This window comes from Peromyscus eremicus, chromosome 3, assembly GCF_949786415.1.
Source record: "Peromyscus eremicus chromosome 3, PerEre_H2_v1, whole genome shotgun sequence".
NCBI lineage: Eukaryota > Metazoa > Chordata > Mammalia > Rodentia > Cricetidae > Peromyscus > Peromyscus eremicus.
In genome coordinates this window covers 70,454,912-70,469,227 of record NC_081418.1, presented here as the reverse complement: position 1 = coordinate 70,469,227, position 14,316 = coordinate 70,454,912, and the positions used below count along the sequence as shown (strand labels likewise).

At 47.8% G+C, this 14,316-nt stretch overlaps 1 protein-coding gene across 1 annotated transcript in view; it reads right to left on the bottom strand.

The window, feature by feature from the left end:
• The window catches only part of Wipf3 (WAS/WASL interacting protein family member 3), an 80,628-nt gene that overhangs the window by 16,697 nt on the left and 49,615 nt on the right, over window positions 1–14,316 (bottom strand). The window contains exons 3-5 of the mRNA XM_059257870.1: window positions 4,757–4,889; window positions 2,818–2,952; window positions 964–1,704 (exon numbers count right to left, since the gene is read on the bottom strand). Coding sequence (XP_059113853.1) covers window positions 964–1,704; window positions 2,818–2,952; window positions 4,757–4,889 — 1,009 coding nt within the window. The remainder of the gene's footprint in view (window positions 1–963; window positions 1,705–2,817; window positions 2,953–4,756; window positions 4,890–14,316) is intronic.

Sequence of the window (14,316 nt, the reverse complement as noted above, 5' to 3'; positions counted from 1 at the left end):
TATATGTGTCTACAGTACGTGACTACATGTATATGTAGTATGTATATGTGTGTGGGACATGTGTATGTATATATGTGGTACGTGGAGTGTGCACATGTACATATATGTGTGTGTGTGGGGTATGTATTGTACGTGTATATGATGGACCTGGGTGTGTGCATATGTGTATGTGGTATAATGCGTGTATGATGGACTTGCACGTGTGAGTGGGGTGTATACCAGTGTACTTGTGTAAACAGATGTGTGCTGATGTGTGTTCATCAGCCTGTTCATGTGCTGAGTGTTTCTGCATGCATGTCAGCATGTGTGGGTATGTGGTTACACTGTCTCTGCTGCACACAGCCCTTGGTGCGCATGCTCTCTTCTCCACAATGTATGCTTCATTCACAATCCTCTGCTCTCTGCGAAGGAATTAGTTTTGCTTTGGCTCAGTACCCAAGCCTGTTTTCTTGAGTCCACTGGGGAATCTGCCAGAGTGCAGACTGTGTTCCAGGGGGACGGGCTGTCAGTGCAGCTGGAGGGCAACTGAACCAGAGACCTGGTTCTGGAAACTGGCTGCACCCAACCCAGGGAGGAGGTCCAGAGCCAGGCTGACTGAAGGATAAACACTACTTCTCTAGCTTTCATTGCTGCTAGAGCACAGACCAGTGTCAAGTACCCTACGGACTGTGAGAGACAAAAAACGTCTGCCTGCCACTCTATTTTACAGACAAGAAAGCACAGAGAGGCTAAGTGGTTCCCTCAGGACACACAGCTAGCAACCAAGGGGATCAAGGCCAGAATCTCTCTGGCACCTTCTGCGGGATCCGAGACAGGGCTCCCAGCCTCCCTCACCAGTGGTTCCCACCCCTAAACAAACAGTACGATCCCACAGAAGGGCCAGGCTTGCGTGTTCTGGTGGAAATCGGGTGAGCCCTGCCAAGGTGCCCAGGTGGCTCAGTGGAGCCTTGAAGGCTGCTTTACCTGGGCCTCGCCGCTTCTTCTGTAGGATGGCCTGAGAGCCAGGAGCACCCGGAGGAGTGGGCAAGGCCTTTTGTGTCTGGAAGCTTGGGGACTTGGGGGGCAGCGGGGGAGGAGTCTCGCAGCCGCCGCTGTTGTTCGAGCCTGGCAAAGGGGGCGCGGGCACAGCGGCCCTGGGGGAGACAGGGGCATAGGTGGGGAGCGGTGGCGGCAGTGGTGGTGGTGGTGGTGGTGGTGGAGGGCCTGGAGGCTCCCGCACGTCCTGTGCGGGGCTGCTGGGCTCTGTGTGGAGCCCTGGGTACCCACAGGGTGGGAGGAGAGGGAGCGGGGGCGGGATGGGCGGCAGGTGCAGCGGGGCTAGTTGGGGCCTCACTGCTTTGTCACTGAGCACTGCAGCTGAGGGCAGCGGGGGTGGGGGTGGGATCAAGGGTAGAGGGGGAGGGGTGCAGGGTACAGGGGGTGGCGCCACCGAGGGATTCCCCTTGGTTGGAGGGACAGGGTGGGACACCAACGGGGCTTTGATTGGGGAGGCCGGGGGCAAGGGTGGAGGTGGGGGTGGGGGTGGAGTGGGAGGCGGTGGAGCAGGCACATTGGGGCGAGGAGGGACCGGCCTGGCAGAGCTGTGTGCCTCTGAGGCATTGCCCAGCCTGGGAGATGCAGGGGCCGGAAGGGGGCCACTGATGGCTTTGGTGGGGAGCCGGGGAGAAGGCGCTCGGGAGCCAGGGCCCTGCCCTGTCTTGCCACCTGGAAGTGAAACACATTCTAGGTTAGAGCAGCAACATGGGAAGGGAAAAGTCCAGGTGAGTGGGCGGCATGCAGGACGCACAAGCCTGATTTCCCTGCAGCTGCACACTAAACTATGCAGGTCCATTGTGAGGATGTCTACGCAGCAGCCTCGAGGTGTGTCTCGGCGGCAGGAGCTGTCCTCCTCCGAGGCAATAATAAGCAAAACACCCTTTCTACTCCCCACAGCAACACTGTGTTCTCCCAGTTTTTAATTCGCTGATTTTTAAAATACTGAACGCCCACTGAAGCATAAATTATTGCTACAGGCTATGGCCCCCTAACGGCTTCAGTGACTGGATCAGGCCCTCCTGTGCCATCTTTGAGTGATTGTGCCCGTGTTCTGGCAGGAGGTGAAGTCCACTTCCTGTCCCTGCTGGGCTTGTCTCTTATGGTGCCCTAGAGGATGGAGCAGGAAGTAACACTTGCTAGACTTCTAAGTTAGTTCCCGACCAGCCCAGGACGGTCTCAAGAGATCATGCACATCTTGCTTCTCTCTTGAGACCCAACATGGTGACAAGCCCTAGACAGCTTGCTGCAGATGTGCAGATCATGTAGCTCTGAGGACAATCAGTCCAGTTGTTCCAGCTGATGCCCCAGAGATAGGGGAAGTAAGCCACCTCTCCAACTTGCAGCTGTTTGCAGATGCTAAGGGAGCCTAGCTGAGACCACCCCACATTACGAATAGACAGAATTACGGGCTAAATAAGCAGTTGTTTAAAGCGTCTGCCTATACTTTTACATTTGGGTCCACAGCAGTGTCTAACGGATACAGTGATGGAGATTCATTACAGCTCAACACAAGGCTTGTGGGCCCACAGCATTAGCATGTCTATTATGAATGGAACTCTGTCTAACGTGACACCTTTGCTAAACAAGTCATTCTTCAATTATGATGATGTCATTTAAATAGATGAGATTTTAAAAGATTCCCAGAGAACAATTCTGTGCTTTGGGAACTTCCAGAATTAAAGGTCTCAAATACACAAATTCATACTACACAACTATTTATGAACCACATGTTCTACCTGTCGAGAGCATGAAGGAAGACCACCAGGCTGGACCCTTCCTCACCTGTCACATCCCTCTGGCCTGCTGGTCTCAACACAGGAAAGCCACCAGCAAAGAGATCTCCCAGGGCCGGGGGTGTGCTCCCTCCTCGGGCATTGCTGCCAGCACTTCCTCCATCTTTGTTGGATCCCTTTGAACCTGAAGAGAAGACAGCAGGAGTAGCTGGGCAGGCCGTTCTCACCCTTTGACCCAGCAGGTTCCCCACGCCTAAGCCTGCCGGATACCCTCTCTAGTCTAGTCCTAGCAAAGTGCTGGCCATGTGTGGCTCCAACTAGAAAACTCAACTTGGCATGGAAAAGTCTAGGCCCCCTTCACCTCGCAAAGCCCAGGCTTAACTCACTTAGACATGTTAACTTCTTAGCCAAATTACTGGCCAGAGACTCAAACAGGAAGTTAAGGCCCTGGAGGGTTTCTGCTTGGGAACTTACCTTTGTGGACGCTTAGCTTTCAGGCCCCAAGCAGCTCGTGCTTCCCTGCACAGCTCTTTCTTCCCTGCGTACTTTTTATTTATGGATCAGAATGTCCCATGTGGATATCACCAACCCCTGCCTTCCAGATCCGCAGAAGATGCTCAACTTAGACAAGAATTCCTGCTTTGAATGAGATGTTCCCCCCATAGTCTCAGGTATCTGAACACTTGGTCCCCAGGTGATGGTACCATTTGGAGAGGTTTAGGAGTGACCTTGTTGGAGGAAGTATGTCGCTGGAGGGGGGATTTGAGAGTTTAAAGATTCTAGCCATTTCCAGTTTGCTCCCTGTTTCCACTTTGTAGTTCAAGATCTAAGCTCCTAACTTCTAGCTCCATCTGCCATGCCTCTGCTCCACCATCATGGACTCGCATCCTTCCAGAACCGTAAACCCAAATAACCTTTTCCTTCTATAACTTGTCTTGATCAAGGTGTTTTATCATAGCAATAGAAGGACAACTGAGACAAGCTAAGGTTAACACACAGCCATCAGGGCGTGGTGCTCACTGGAGTCGCCAGATTTCTCTGATTATATACAGTACTCATCGGTGTGATTAGGAAGTGGGTGTGGCACTAATATAAGTCTGTAATTGATCTTCACCAATTAGACAGTGAGTCTAATCAGAAATAGATCTTTATTATAATCAGTGCAGAAAATGTTTCTTTTAAAATGTATCTATTTTTGGGACTAGAGAGATGGCTCAGCTGTTAAGAGCATGCACTACTCTTTCGGAAGACATAATTCGGTTTCCCAGCACCCACACTGAGCAGCTCACAACCTGCTGCAACTCTAGCCCCACATGATCTGGTGCCTCTGGCCTCTGCAGGCACCTGTATTCACATGTACATATCCACAGGCATGTGCACACACACACACATACCCTCCCACACCTACACATAATTAAAAAGAATAAAATAACCCTTTAAAAATGTGTGTCTGTATGCACTAACACATGTAGTTATAGGTTATTGAGGTACAATAATAGTTACAGGGCTATTTTTGAGAATTGCCATCATTTTGAAATATATGATGTCATAATATCTAACATTACAAATAATTCTGGGTATAACATGTTAACTTTTTGCAATGTTGACCAAATAAAAAAGAGGGATGATTGCAACAGCTTTGTGAATGTTAACTTATGACACTCAATGGGACATTTAAAAATGGTGAAATTTGTTATGTGTATCTTATCAATTAAAAAACGCTAGTTATCATGAAGGGCTTTTTGTTTGTTTTTTGCTGTTGTTTTGTTATTGAAAAGTAATGAAAGATGCTCCAGCCTCTACCCTCCTGTGGACTTTTGGAAAGGAGGGTCTGACTTTTTGTTCGGTGGTGCAGCCTGTCCCCTAAGCATGTCTGAGGTGGTTTGAGAGTGCATGGGGTCACAAATGCAGACCAGGCTAATGTGTTGGGCTGTGCTCTCTCCACCCTGCCCTGGGCTCCCAGCAGGCTCTGCGGAGCTCTCACTTACTCTCGATTTGTGGAGCACTGCGGTCATTGATCTGGGTGACTTTTCGCAGGCGCGTTCCTTGCTGGATGTCAGCCAACAGCGCACTCCGACCTTTCAGATCTGTCTTCCTTAAGCTGGGTGCGTCTGTACTAATCTGCAAGGGAATTGGGATTTGACTGTCATTGGACATAGCATTTGCAGAGAAACAGAATGCCCCATCAGCTGCACGTCTCTCCTACGGGAGTTCCGCCTTTTCTGCCCCATTCCCAAGGTCAAGCACACCCGTACCATTTTCTACAATCTCAGGTCATGCCCACACCACCTCTGTCCCTGGGACAGTCTATCCCACTGCTGATCTTGAGCATAAGGTCCTGGTGGTTTCAAGGAGCCTATGCACACACCTGGGCTTCCATTTTTGCATCTCTCATCTCACAGATCCGCTCACAGATTCTGAATGGGCCTATTGTGGACCATCATGTTTCTTTGCTGAAACAGATTCAGGCTCTGGGAGCTGGTTTTGTGGGAGGTATGGTAACTTGCTATGGTGACCTTTATATGATCTTGTAGTACAGGGGAGAACTAGGAAGCTCAGAGGAAATGGGGCCCCCAAGGGTGGGAGAATTAGGAAGATAAGGAGTCGGGGGGGGGGGGGGTCACAGTCTATTTTAGTGACTATGTACTCCATTGACTGGGTGGGTGGATGACTGAGTGATTGAATGAATGACTGAATTGGATCCAGTAGGTGTAAGACACTGTGTGAACTCTCCCAAGCATACATTTGTGCCCCGGACACAATTATGTACCGCAAGGAGTTAATTCCCCTACATTGCAGTGCACAGCTGAGCATCCACTGACTCCCAGAGAGGAGGACCACAGAGTGTCCAGAAAGGACCATGTGGACCAGGAAAATCAGGCTTCCAGGAACATGTGAAGCCTCACACAGTTCCCAATAGGGGACTGGGCTTTGAAAATCCTTGCTCTAGTCAGCGGAGTGGGGTGACATAATGTTATGAAACTATCTCTTACATTCTAAGCGTTTGCTGGACCTCACAGCTGACTTACTAGTACATCCTGAGGTCACTGCTATCCTACTGGGTACTCAGCCTGTTTGCTTAACCTGCCTTTAAGAGAACACCATAACAAGCAACCTCACCTGCCTTAAGTTTCCCACATAATCAGTGTTTACAGCCTAAGCTAAGGCATAGCTCTAATTTTAAGTTAACATATATACATGCATATATTACTCCTGACCCATGAGTAATGCATGCATGTATGTATGTTATGGTAATAAATGCTGAAAACAGCAAGTTGAAAGCAACTTTATACACTAAACATCTGCCATAAGCAGTGGAAGCAACATGTGGACATTGCTTGATAGCATTTGTTTGTTTGTTAGCTGTGTCGGTTGGAGTAAGTCAAGTGTTATCCATCGTAAAACCCTGTTAAAGATTTCTGTAAGGTATCTCCAGTTCCTTCCTGTGTGATACTTTTGTGCTGTTCCATAAATACAGAACACAAGTCCTTCATTAGGGACATGGGCATACATGCATGCACGTGTGCATATGCACACACACACACACACACACACACACACACACACACACACACACGGACAGCTTCATAAGGCAGCACTGAGGCAGGCACAGATTCAGGATGCTACAACAGACAGATTATAGACAGGAGAGAGACAGAAGATGCAGGGAGAAGACGTGGAGAATTCAAACTCCAGCTTGCTCTTGGTTAACTTATTCTAAGACTTCTTTCCTTAATTTGACACTGACACATATTGTGATTCTGAGTTCACAACTAATGCATCTGATCTGACACAGAAAAGAAGAGATTAGATCAACTGACAGAAACTCCTGGGCTGTGCAGTGCCAGAGACTAAAATAAAAGCCACTGCGTTCTGGGCTAAACATACGGAGTCCACCTTTCCACCAGTGACTATGGTGCGGGTTAGAAAAGGCTTTGAAAGGCACAAACTCGAAGTCTGGTTCTTATTGCCTGGATACACACTTTGTGAACCCTTACGAGAAGCTCATGGATGATAGTCAGTAACGTAGCTGTGGACTACGGGCCCCAGTTCTAAGTCATTCAGTACATCTAGACATAGCTCAAATGCATTTAGGACACGTGTACAACAGGGTTCTTTCTTATACAACATGGTTTTAAAATATCCAGTATAAGCCACTAAAATCAAAGCCATTTAAAATGGGATGAGTAAAAGCACCAGGACCCTGGGCAAGACTGATAAAAGTGTTGCTGTAAATTTGACATTATAGTCTCAGGCATGCATTATGGCTAGGGATAGGAGACAAGGAGTGTTCTGCAATTCTGAGTACAAGGCAAACAGCAATGGACGTCTATTCAACGTTGGTCTCGGGAAGGGGGGGGGGGTTTATAAACTTCTGTCTGAGAAGTACTCATGCTAGTGAGCAGTCCCCATTCCTTACCACTCCTTGGAGAAATGCCACCTCACCCACTTCAGACTTGGTTATTTAATTTAATTTTATGTGTATGGGTGTTTTGCCTGTATGTATGTATGTGTACCACGCGCTTGCCTGGTGCCCTCAGAGGTCAGAAAAGGATGCTATATCTCCTGGAAATGGAGTTACAAAGGATTGTGATCAACCATGTGGGTGGTGGGAATCAAACCAAGGTCCTCTGGAAGATCAGCCTGCTAAACCGTCTCTCTCTGGCCCCTCAGTTTCTGTTATTGCCGAAAGACATCCCTGCTCTCTGATTTTTGCCCATGGCGGATGTTTCAGGTGAGGGCCATGAAGAATGATGCATTGAAATCATGATTTAATTTTACTATGTATTTGGCATGTGCTTCAGTATGTGGTAATTTTTACCCGGCACATTGGCAAATGAACACATCCTCCAGCGCATTCCTAAACATTCCTTCTCTCTTGACTCTCTCCTGCTCCTGGGTTTGCCCTGGCAGTTTCCCACTAGAGGGCTCTCCTGTACCTGCCATTCATAAGGCATCTGCCAACCTTCCCTCTGTGAGCCAGGCCAGGGAAGAATTGCTAACTTCTGCTAAAAAAAAAAAAAAAAAAAAAAAAAAAAAAAAAAAAAAAAAAGCCGTATATATTTAGACTTAGTGGGTTTAGACAAAAAGACACACTCATTCACATGTTGAAGATCATATTACACAGACAGTCATTTCTACTCACACTACAATATTTGTCAACCTTCCAACTATAATGGTCTAAAAAAATCTACAACCCTAAGAATCCCTGTTACCATGGTTACAGGATAATGAAGCAGGAGGAAAATTTCTAAATATCCACTGGGTGTTTCACTCTCTGCCAATCCTGGCTATTGGTAACTTTACTAAAATCATAAGCACAGAGAGGAGGCAACCCTGGATACTTTCCCTACAGAAAACAAGCTCCCAAATTGACTGAAACACCCACAACGGCATCACTGAAAAGGCCACTCTTGTTCCTTTCTGTTAACAATGTGATTGAGAGCAAAAATCTGTCAGAGTCCACACAAAGCCTCGGTCCACTCACTCTGCTACTGTGCTTCAAAGGAAGCCGTCCAGAAACCTAGAGAGAAGTGTAATCACAGAAAAGATAGACACATGAGCCTGTCTCTTTGGATGAAGAGGCTGAAAGCCAGGGGCCAACCAGTATGAAGATTAGAAATACCCAAATCAAAGGATAGCAACACGGAGCCGAGGGGAGGAGTGAGATGGGCAGGCGGCGGCTGTGATGGGGGCGGATTGTCAAAGCCTTCCGTGTCCCTTTCCTGTTCCAACAAACAAACCAGCAGCGCCTCCATTGTTATTTGGGGGAGGGGAGTGACAGTCCAGATCCAAACCTTGAAACATGGGTCCTCTGCTGCACCTCCTTGCTTCCCTTTGCCATTTTGGCCTCTGCATAACCCTGGCTTCTGCAAAGAAGGTGGATGCAAACGTTGCTGGTTCTCTCACCTCTCATCAGAGAAGCCGCTTTTTTAAAAGTAGGAATTTCTGTCTTTATTTTATTATGTACATGCCTGCAGGTCTGTGCACCAAGTATGTGCCCAGTGCCGGAGGAAGCCAGAAGAAGGTGTCACATCCTCTGGATCTGGAGTTACAGGGGGCTGTGAGTAGTTATATAGGTGCTGGGAACTGAATCCAGATCCTCTGGAGGAGTGAGTAGCCAGGACTCTTAACCATTGAGCCATCTCAATGGCTGTCTCTTCAACCCTTTAAACTTCTTTTAGCAGTTGAGGGAAGTTACCAGAGGGAACAAGAGACTTGATGGTTATGATAAACGGAGCTGGTGGCGGTGCTGGTTACCAGCGGAAAAGTCACCGGGCCATGGCCACGACTACCAGAGTTACAGAGAGCTTTATTAGAAAGAAGCAGGGGATAGGAGGGAGGAGAGCCAGGCCTGGAGAGAAAGAAAGATGGCGGGAACAGAGCAGAGAGCACACAGAGAGGGTAGGGGTCCGCGTCCGGCTTTTTAAGGCAGCACATAGTCGCCAGTGCCCGCTAACGATGTGAGATGCAAGACCCCAAGCTGCGGATGTGCAGGAGTGAGGGCAGGCTCCTAACAAGACTGAAGTGCAGAGAATCAGGATCAGTAGGAGAGTTCTCCATCCTAAATGGGACATCCATATCACACTCTTTGCTCCCAAAGCTCAGGGAATGTCTCAGAGAGTGGAAAGACTGCAAAGCAGACCTCCCAGAGGAATGGTGCCAAACTGTCTTCCAGGCATGACGGGCTGTTGTACTCATGAGCTTTAACAGCTTTAACAGCTGGGGATGCTACACAAACTTTTCCAAGATCAGTCTGGTCATCATGGTTGGCATGCCTGGGCGCGGGGGCAATGCTCACAAAGCCCAAGCTACAGGTAGTCAATGGCTACCAGAGGAAGTCAGGTTTCTCAGCAGAGGGGGGAGGTCCCAAGCTATAACAGACAGACCTACACTCACCTGCATTTGGGTTACACTAATAGGACTCAATAGGTCTGTTTATAACTCTCCCCCCCATCCATCATCCATCCATCCATCCATTTATCTATCTGTGATCACCTATCTTTTTATGGAGGGTAGAGGGACCTAAAACTGGAAGGAAGATGGGGTGGACAAACCTGGGAAAAACTGAAGGTGGGTAGTGAGGGATGGTTTTGATAAAAATAAAATGTATTCATGTATGAAGGGGACAAAAAGTACCACTGCTTGACCCAGATCAAGCCAGCTATTTCTTTCAAAGATTATCTAAACCCAATCATTTTAGTTATTGTTTTTTAAGCTAGTAGAAAAGTAATGCGTTTAATTAAGGTATGTTCATACGTATTTTGTTCTTATTCACCCCCTCTCCTATTTCTCTTCCCTGCCCTCCTGACCCCCTCTTTCTGGCTCCCCATACCCATAGTCTTCTTTTTGCTTTCAGGCCATAGGATGTCATTAACGTCTTCCTCTTTTTCCTCTTCTTCCTCCCTTCCAGTCTCTACCTACTTCTGGTGAAGTCCTCAGGAGTTTCATGACCCACCCTACATACACATGCAAATTGAAATCTAGGTTCTGCTTCCGAAAGAAAGCATGCAGCATTTGTGTTTTGCAGTCTGCCCACCCCCCTGAACACAATGATTCCACTCCATTCACTTTCTGCAGATGTCAGATTTCAGACCTTTTCTTTATAGCTGTTAGGCTGAAAAGGAGTGTACAGGTTCCCAGGCACATGACCCCAGCCCCCCACCCCCACCCCTGCCCCGGCTTCCCCAGCATCCTCAGACTTGTGGGCAGATAGGTCTCAGCAGCCCCAGTAATTCATTGCCAAGGCTGGATCACTGGGACAGCTAAAATAGCACGGCCTCACCCCTGCTGCCATCCTTTTTGTGTAGAAGAACACAGGGAACTTTGCATCCAGGAGAGAGACTGAAATATCCTTAGGGGGGAAAAACCCCATTCTCCTCCATCAGGCCTGACACAATGTTCTCTGTACTCCAAATGGTACATAAGTCATGCTGTTCAAGAACGAGGCGTTTTGCCATCACACAGTTTTATGTTTCATTTTTAGAATTCCAAATTGCAATTCAAATTCATGAGCAGAATCAACGGACTGTCTAACCCCCGGATAAGCCTGATAGCCACACTAAGGCGGCGTGGACACGTGCGCGCACCAGCGTACTTGCGTGCTTCTCACTTGAAGATCCAGGATGAGCAGCCTCTTTGCTGGGGCTACAGGACACAGGGAAGGCCCGGCCTGTTTCTTACCCCATAGAAGGTTATCTCACACAGTGGTACAACTCCGAGGACTACATGGGGCTTCTTTCCCTGCCCCATTCCAGGCAGCCACTCCTTCACAGACTCCTGCTTTGTCCCCTTCGGGCTGTGTCATGAAGCAAGCGCTCATGCTCGCTGCCCTGCCCTCCTCCACACAGCAGCCAGCGTGACCTTTACAAGGGGCATGCAGTGTCCCCTGCCACTCTCCTCCAAGGCATTCTTTTCTGTCTCCTCACGGCTCATGGGGATGCAGCTCAAATCCACTGGAGCACAAGGCCCTTAGGGACCAGCCCCAATTTTCCGTTCCACCACGGAGCTCACCTCCAGACCCTGACTGGAGCTGTCTTTTTGATCTTTTTGTACTTGTCTTTTGGCACTCTTCCAAGGAGCCTCAGGATCCCGGAAGGCAGAAGCAGAGCTCTGTGTTCCTACCTTCAGCGGAGCATCTGCCGCCCAGATCATGTCACTTTACTCATAACCTGCAATGGCTTTCCATCTCACGTAGACTAAAACATTCACGTCCCTGCCTGGGCTCCCATGTTTACCCATAAGCAACAGCATTCCTAGGTGAGGTCACAAAGCACATTAGTTTAGTAACTGAGGGGATTTTCTCTTTACCCTCAAGTCCTGTGAACTATTTATAAGTTCATCCATCAGTGAAAACAGCCATATATTTTTGTCTGAAATCCAATCTCTTTACATGTCTAATGCTCTTTTGAACTTGTGGCTCTGGAGTATTTGGACTGCTGCCTCTGTCTGTACATGCCTCAAATTTTTCTCTCTTCACAGTTATTTATTGCTGCTCTTTCTATCCCCAACATGTATCTTCCTACTTTTCAAATAATTTCCCACTGAAGAAGGGACTTAGAATTCATTTTGGAATTAAAATTTTCAAGATCCTCTCATTATTAAGTTCAGAAACTACGTCTTTCCTTTCCTGCTACCAGAGAATGCAGCTTTTTTGCCTGTATAGCTGTAGGCATTTCTGTAACTATCTCTGTATAACTCGGGGCCTTGATCCTGATTCTGCAGACCCCAACCTATCTGTTTTCAGAAAGCACGCAGGTGTGGAAGAAAGCTTCTGTTCTCCGAGGTTATTTCAAAACCCTGATTCCCCACAGTGTCCTCTCACATTCTGTGGAGCTTTGACTAAGAATGGCCCCCATAGACTCATATAGCTGAATGCTTAGTCACCAGGGAGGGACGCTATTTGAAAGAATTAGAAGGATTAAGAGGTGTGGCCTTGTTGGAGGAAGTGTGTCACTTGGGGGTGGGCTTTGAGGTTTCAAAAACCTATGCCAGGCCCTGGCTCTCTCGGCCTCTCTGTCTACAGATCAGGATGTAGCTCTCAGCTACTGCTCCAATACCTGCCTACCTGCATGCCACCATGCTTCCCATAATGATGATAATAGACTAAATCTCTGCAACTGTAAGCAAGCCCCAATTAAATGCTTTTTTTTTTTTCATAAGAGTTGCCTTGGTCTTGGTATCTCTTCACAGCAATAGAACAGGGACTAATACACATCTCTAGGCTGTCCTGCCTCTAGAAGTACAAATTCAATTTGAAAACATCCTCTTTTTCAATGATGCCAATATTCCTGGGATTTAAGAGTAAATTTTAAATTATGGGAAAATTTGATTTAAAAACTGATGTTGGATCTGGATGAATAATTTAATGAATATTAAGAGAACCAAATTTCCCTTGGCTGAGTCGAAAGCAAGGCAGGCGTAGCTAATGAACAATCCATGCTTTGAACAGCACCTCTAAGGTGGGCAATGTTTCTCATCTCATCTTTCCTTAAGACAAAAAGTATGTCAGTGCCAAACCAGCTCTCACCTCAAAGAGAAGAAGAGTTTGTTCTGAAGCCAAATATTAGTGGCCATGGATCTAGAACACAGTCCAGGTCACCCCAAATGCCACATCCCAAAGTGGTAACAGTTCTATGATGTTCTTATAACAGCAGAACAAAGAAAACCACAAGTCAAGGCATCGTTCAAAGACATGGATGGGGACATCAGTGGGTTACAGCGGAGCGGGGAGTCTCGGCTGTAGGCTTCCAGTGCTGTCTGACGGCATTCGAAGCCTTTGAGTTGGTGGAAACCAGGGATCTGCTTGTGCATCCCCCAAAGGATCTTGCCTGATAGCCACAAGGATGTTCGGTCAAGCAGAAAGATGGAGAATAAATGGCCTAAGGGGACTAAAGGTGACCTGAGATAATTTGGTTTTTACTCTGTAACACTCTATCTCTGCCCAATCACAAATATCTCTCTCTCTCTCTCTCTCTCTCTCTCTCTCTCTCTCTCTCTCTCTGTCACACACACACACACACACACACACACACACACACACACACACACACCTTGGCCTGACAGAATGCATAAGCGTGGCTTCATTTTCTTGGGAACTTCATGTCACAAGTATTGCCAAAGAGAACCAGGCTCCCTCCCAGCTGATGTACAAACTCTATGCTCCTCATGCCTGGCTCACCATTTCAGCATTTTTCCTTCTGGTATGGGTGTTTCCCACTCACCCTAATGAAGTTCAAGGCTCTCTGTGGTTCCTTTCTCTTTCCTGTGAAATAACCACGCTTCTACAGAGACCTGGTTCTTTCTCTCTGTTCATGTGTTCTAGGCATCATCTCAAGGGCTCTGTGTGCCTCAACTCATTTTAGGGGCCTTTGAAGAACTTATTATGATAATACAGTGTGTGATTGTGGGTACAAAGTCCAGTTTATGGACAAGGCCCAGACATGAAACAGGCTCTACTTCGTAGAAGCATAGAACTGAGAGATAAGCCCAGGGAAGCCTGGTTCTTTTGATACCAAGCTACTCCACCCTTTCGTAATGACGTCATCCAAGAAGTGCAAGGCTGACCTACGGCTGGGACAATTGCCCTCTGGCTTGAGACCAGGGGATGTGGCTTCTCAAGCAATGTGAGAACCAGAGCAGGAAGGAGCAGGCAGGTAAGAGGTATCAGAAGGAAAAGGGAAGACCCAGGGAGGGTGAGTGAAGCTTCGGAGAAGGTGGGAGCCATAGGAACTAAGTGCTAGGCCTCTGCCGGTGCCAGAAATGACAGTCAGTGCTGAGTGACTGGCTCGAGACCTGCCTACTGAGTGTGTCAAATGCCTCCGCTGGGAGGGTGTGAGCACTCATGGAAAGTGCAGAGTAACCCTACGCTGCACAGATGGCTGATACCCTCTGCTGTAAGTTACCTGCACCCGACACTCCCTCGTCAGGTAACCCACAGGTCTTAGGTGCCAACCTTGCTGGTCTGCCTCTGTCCAGTTCTCCTCTAATGCTTCCTTGCTGGTTGCAGGCAAAATGCAATGTTTATAAGGCTTCTAGGCTGGGGAAT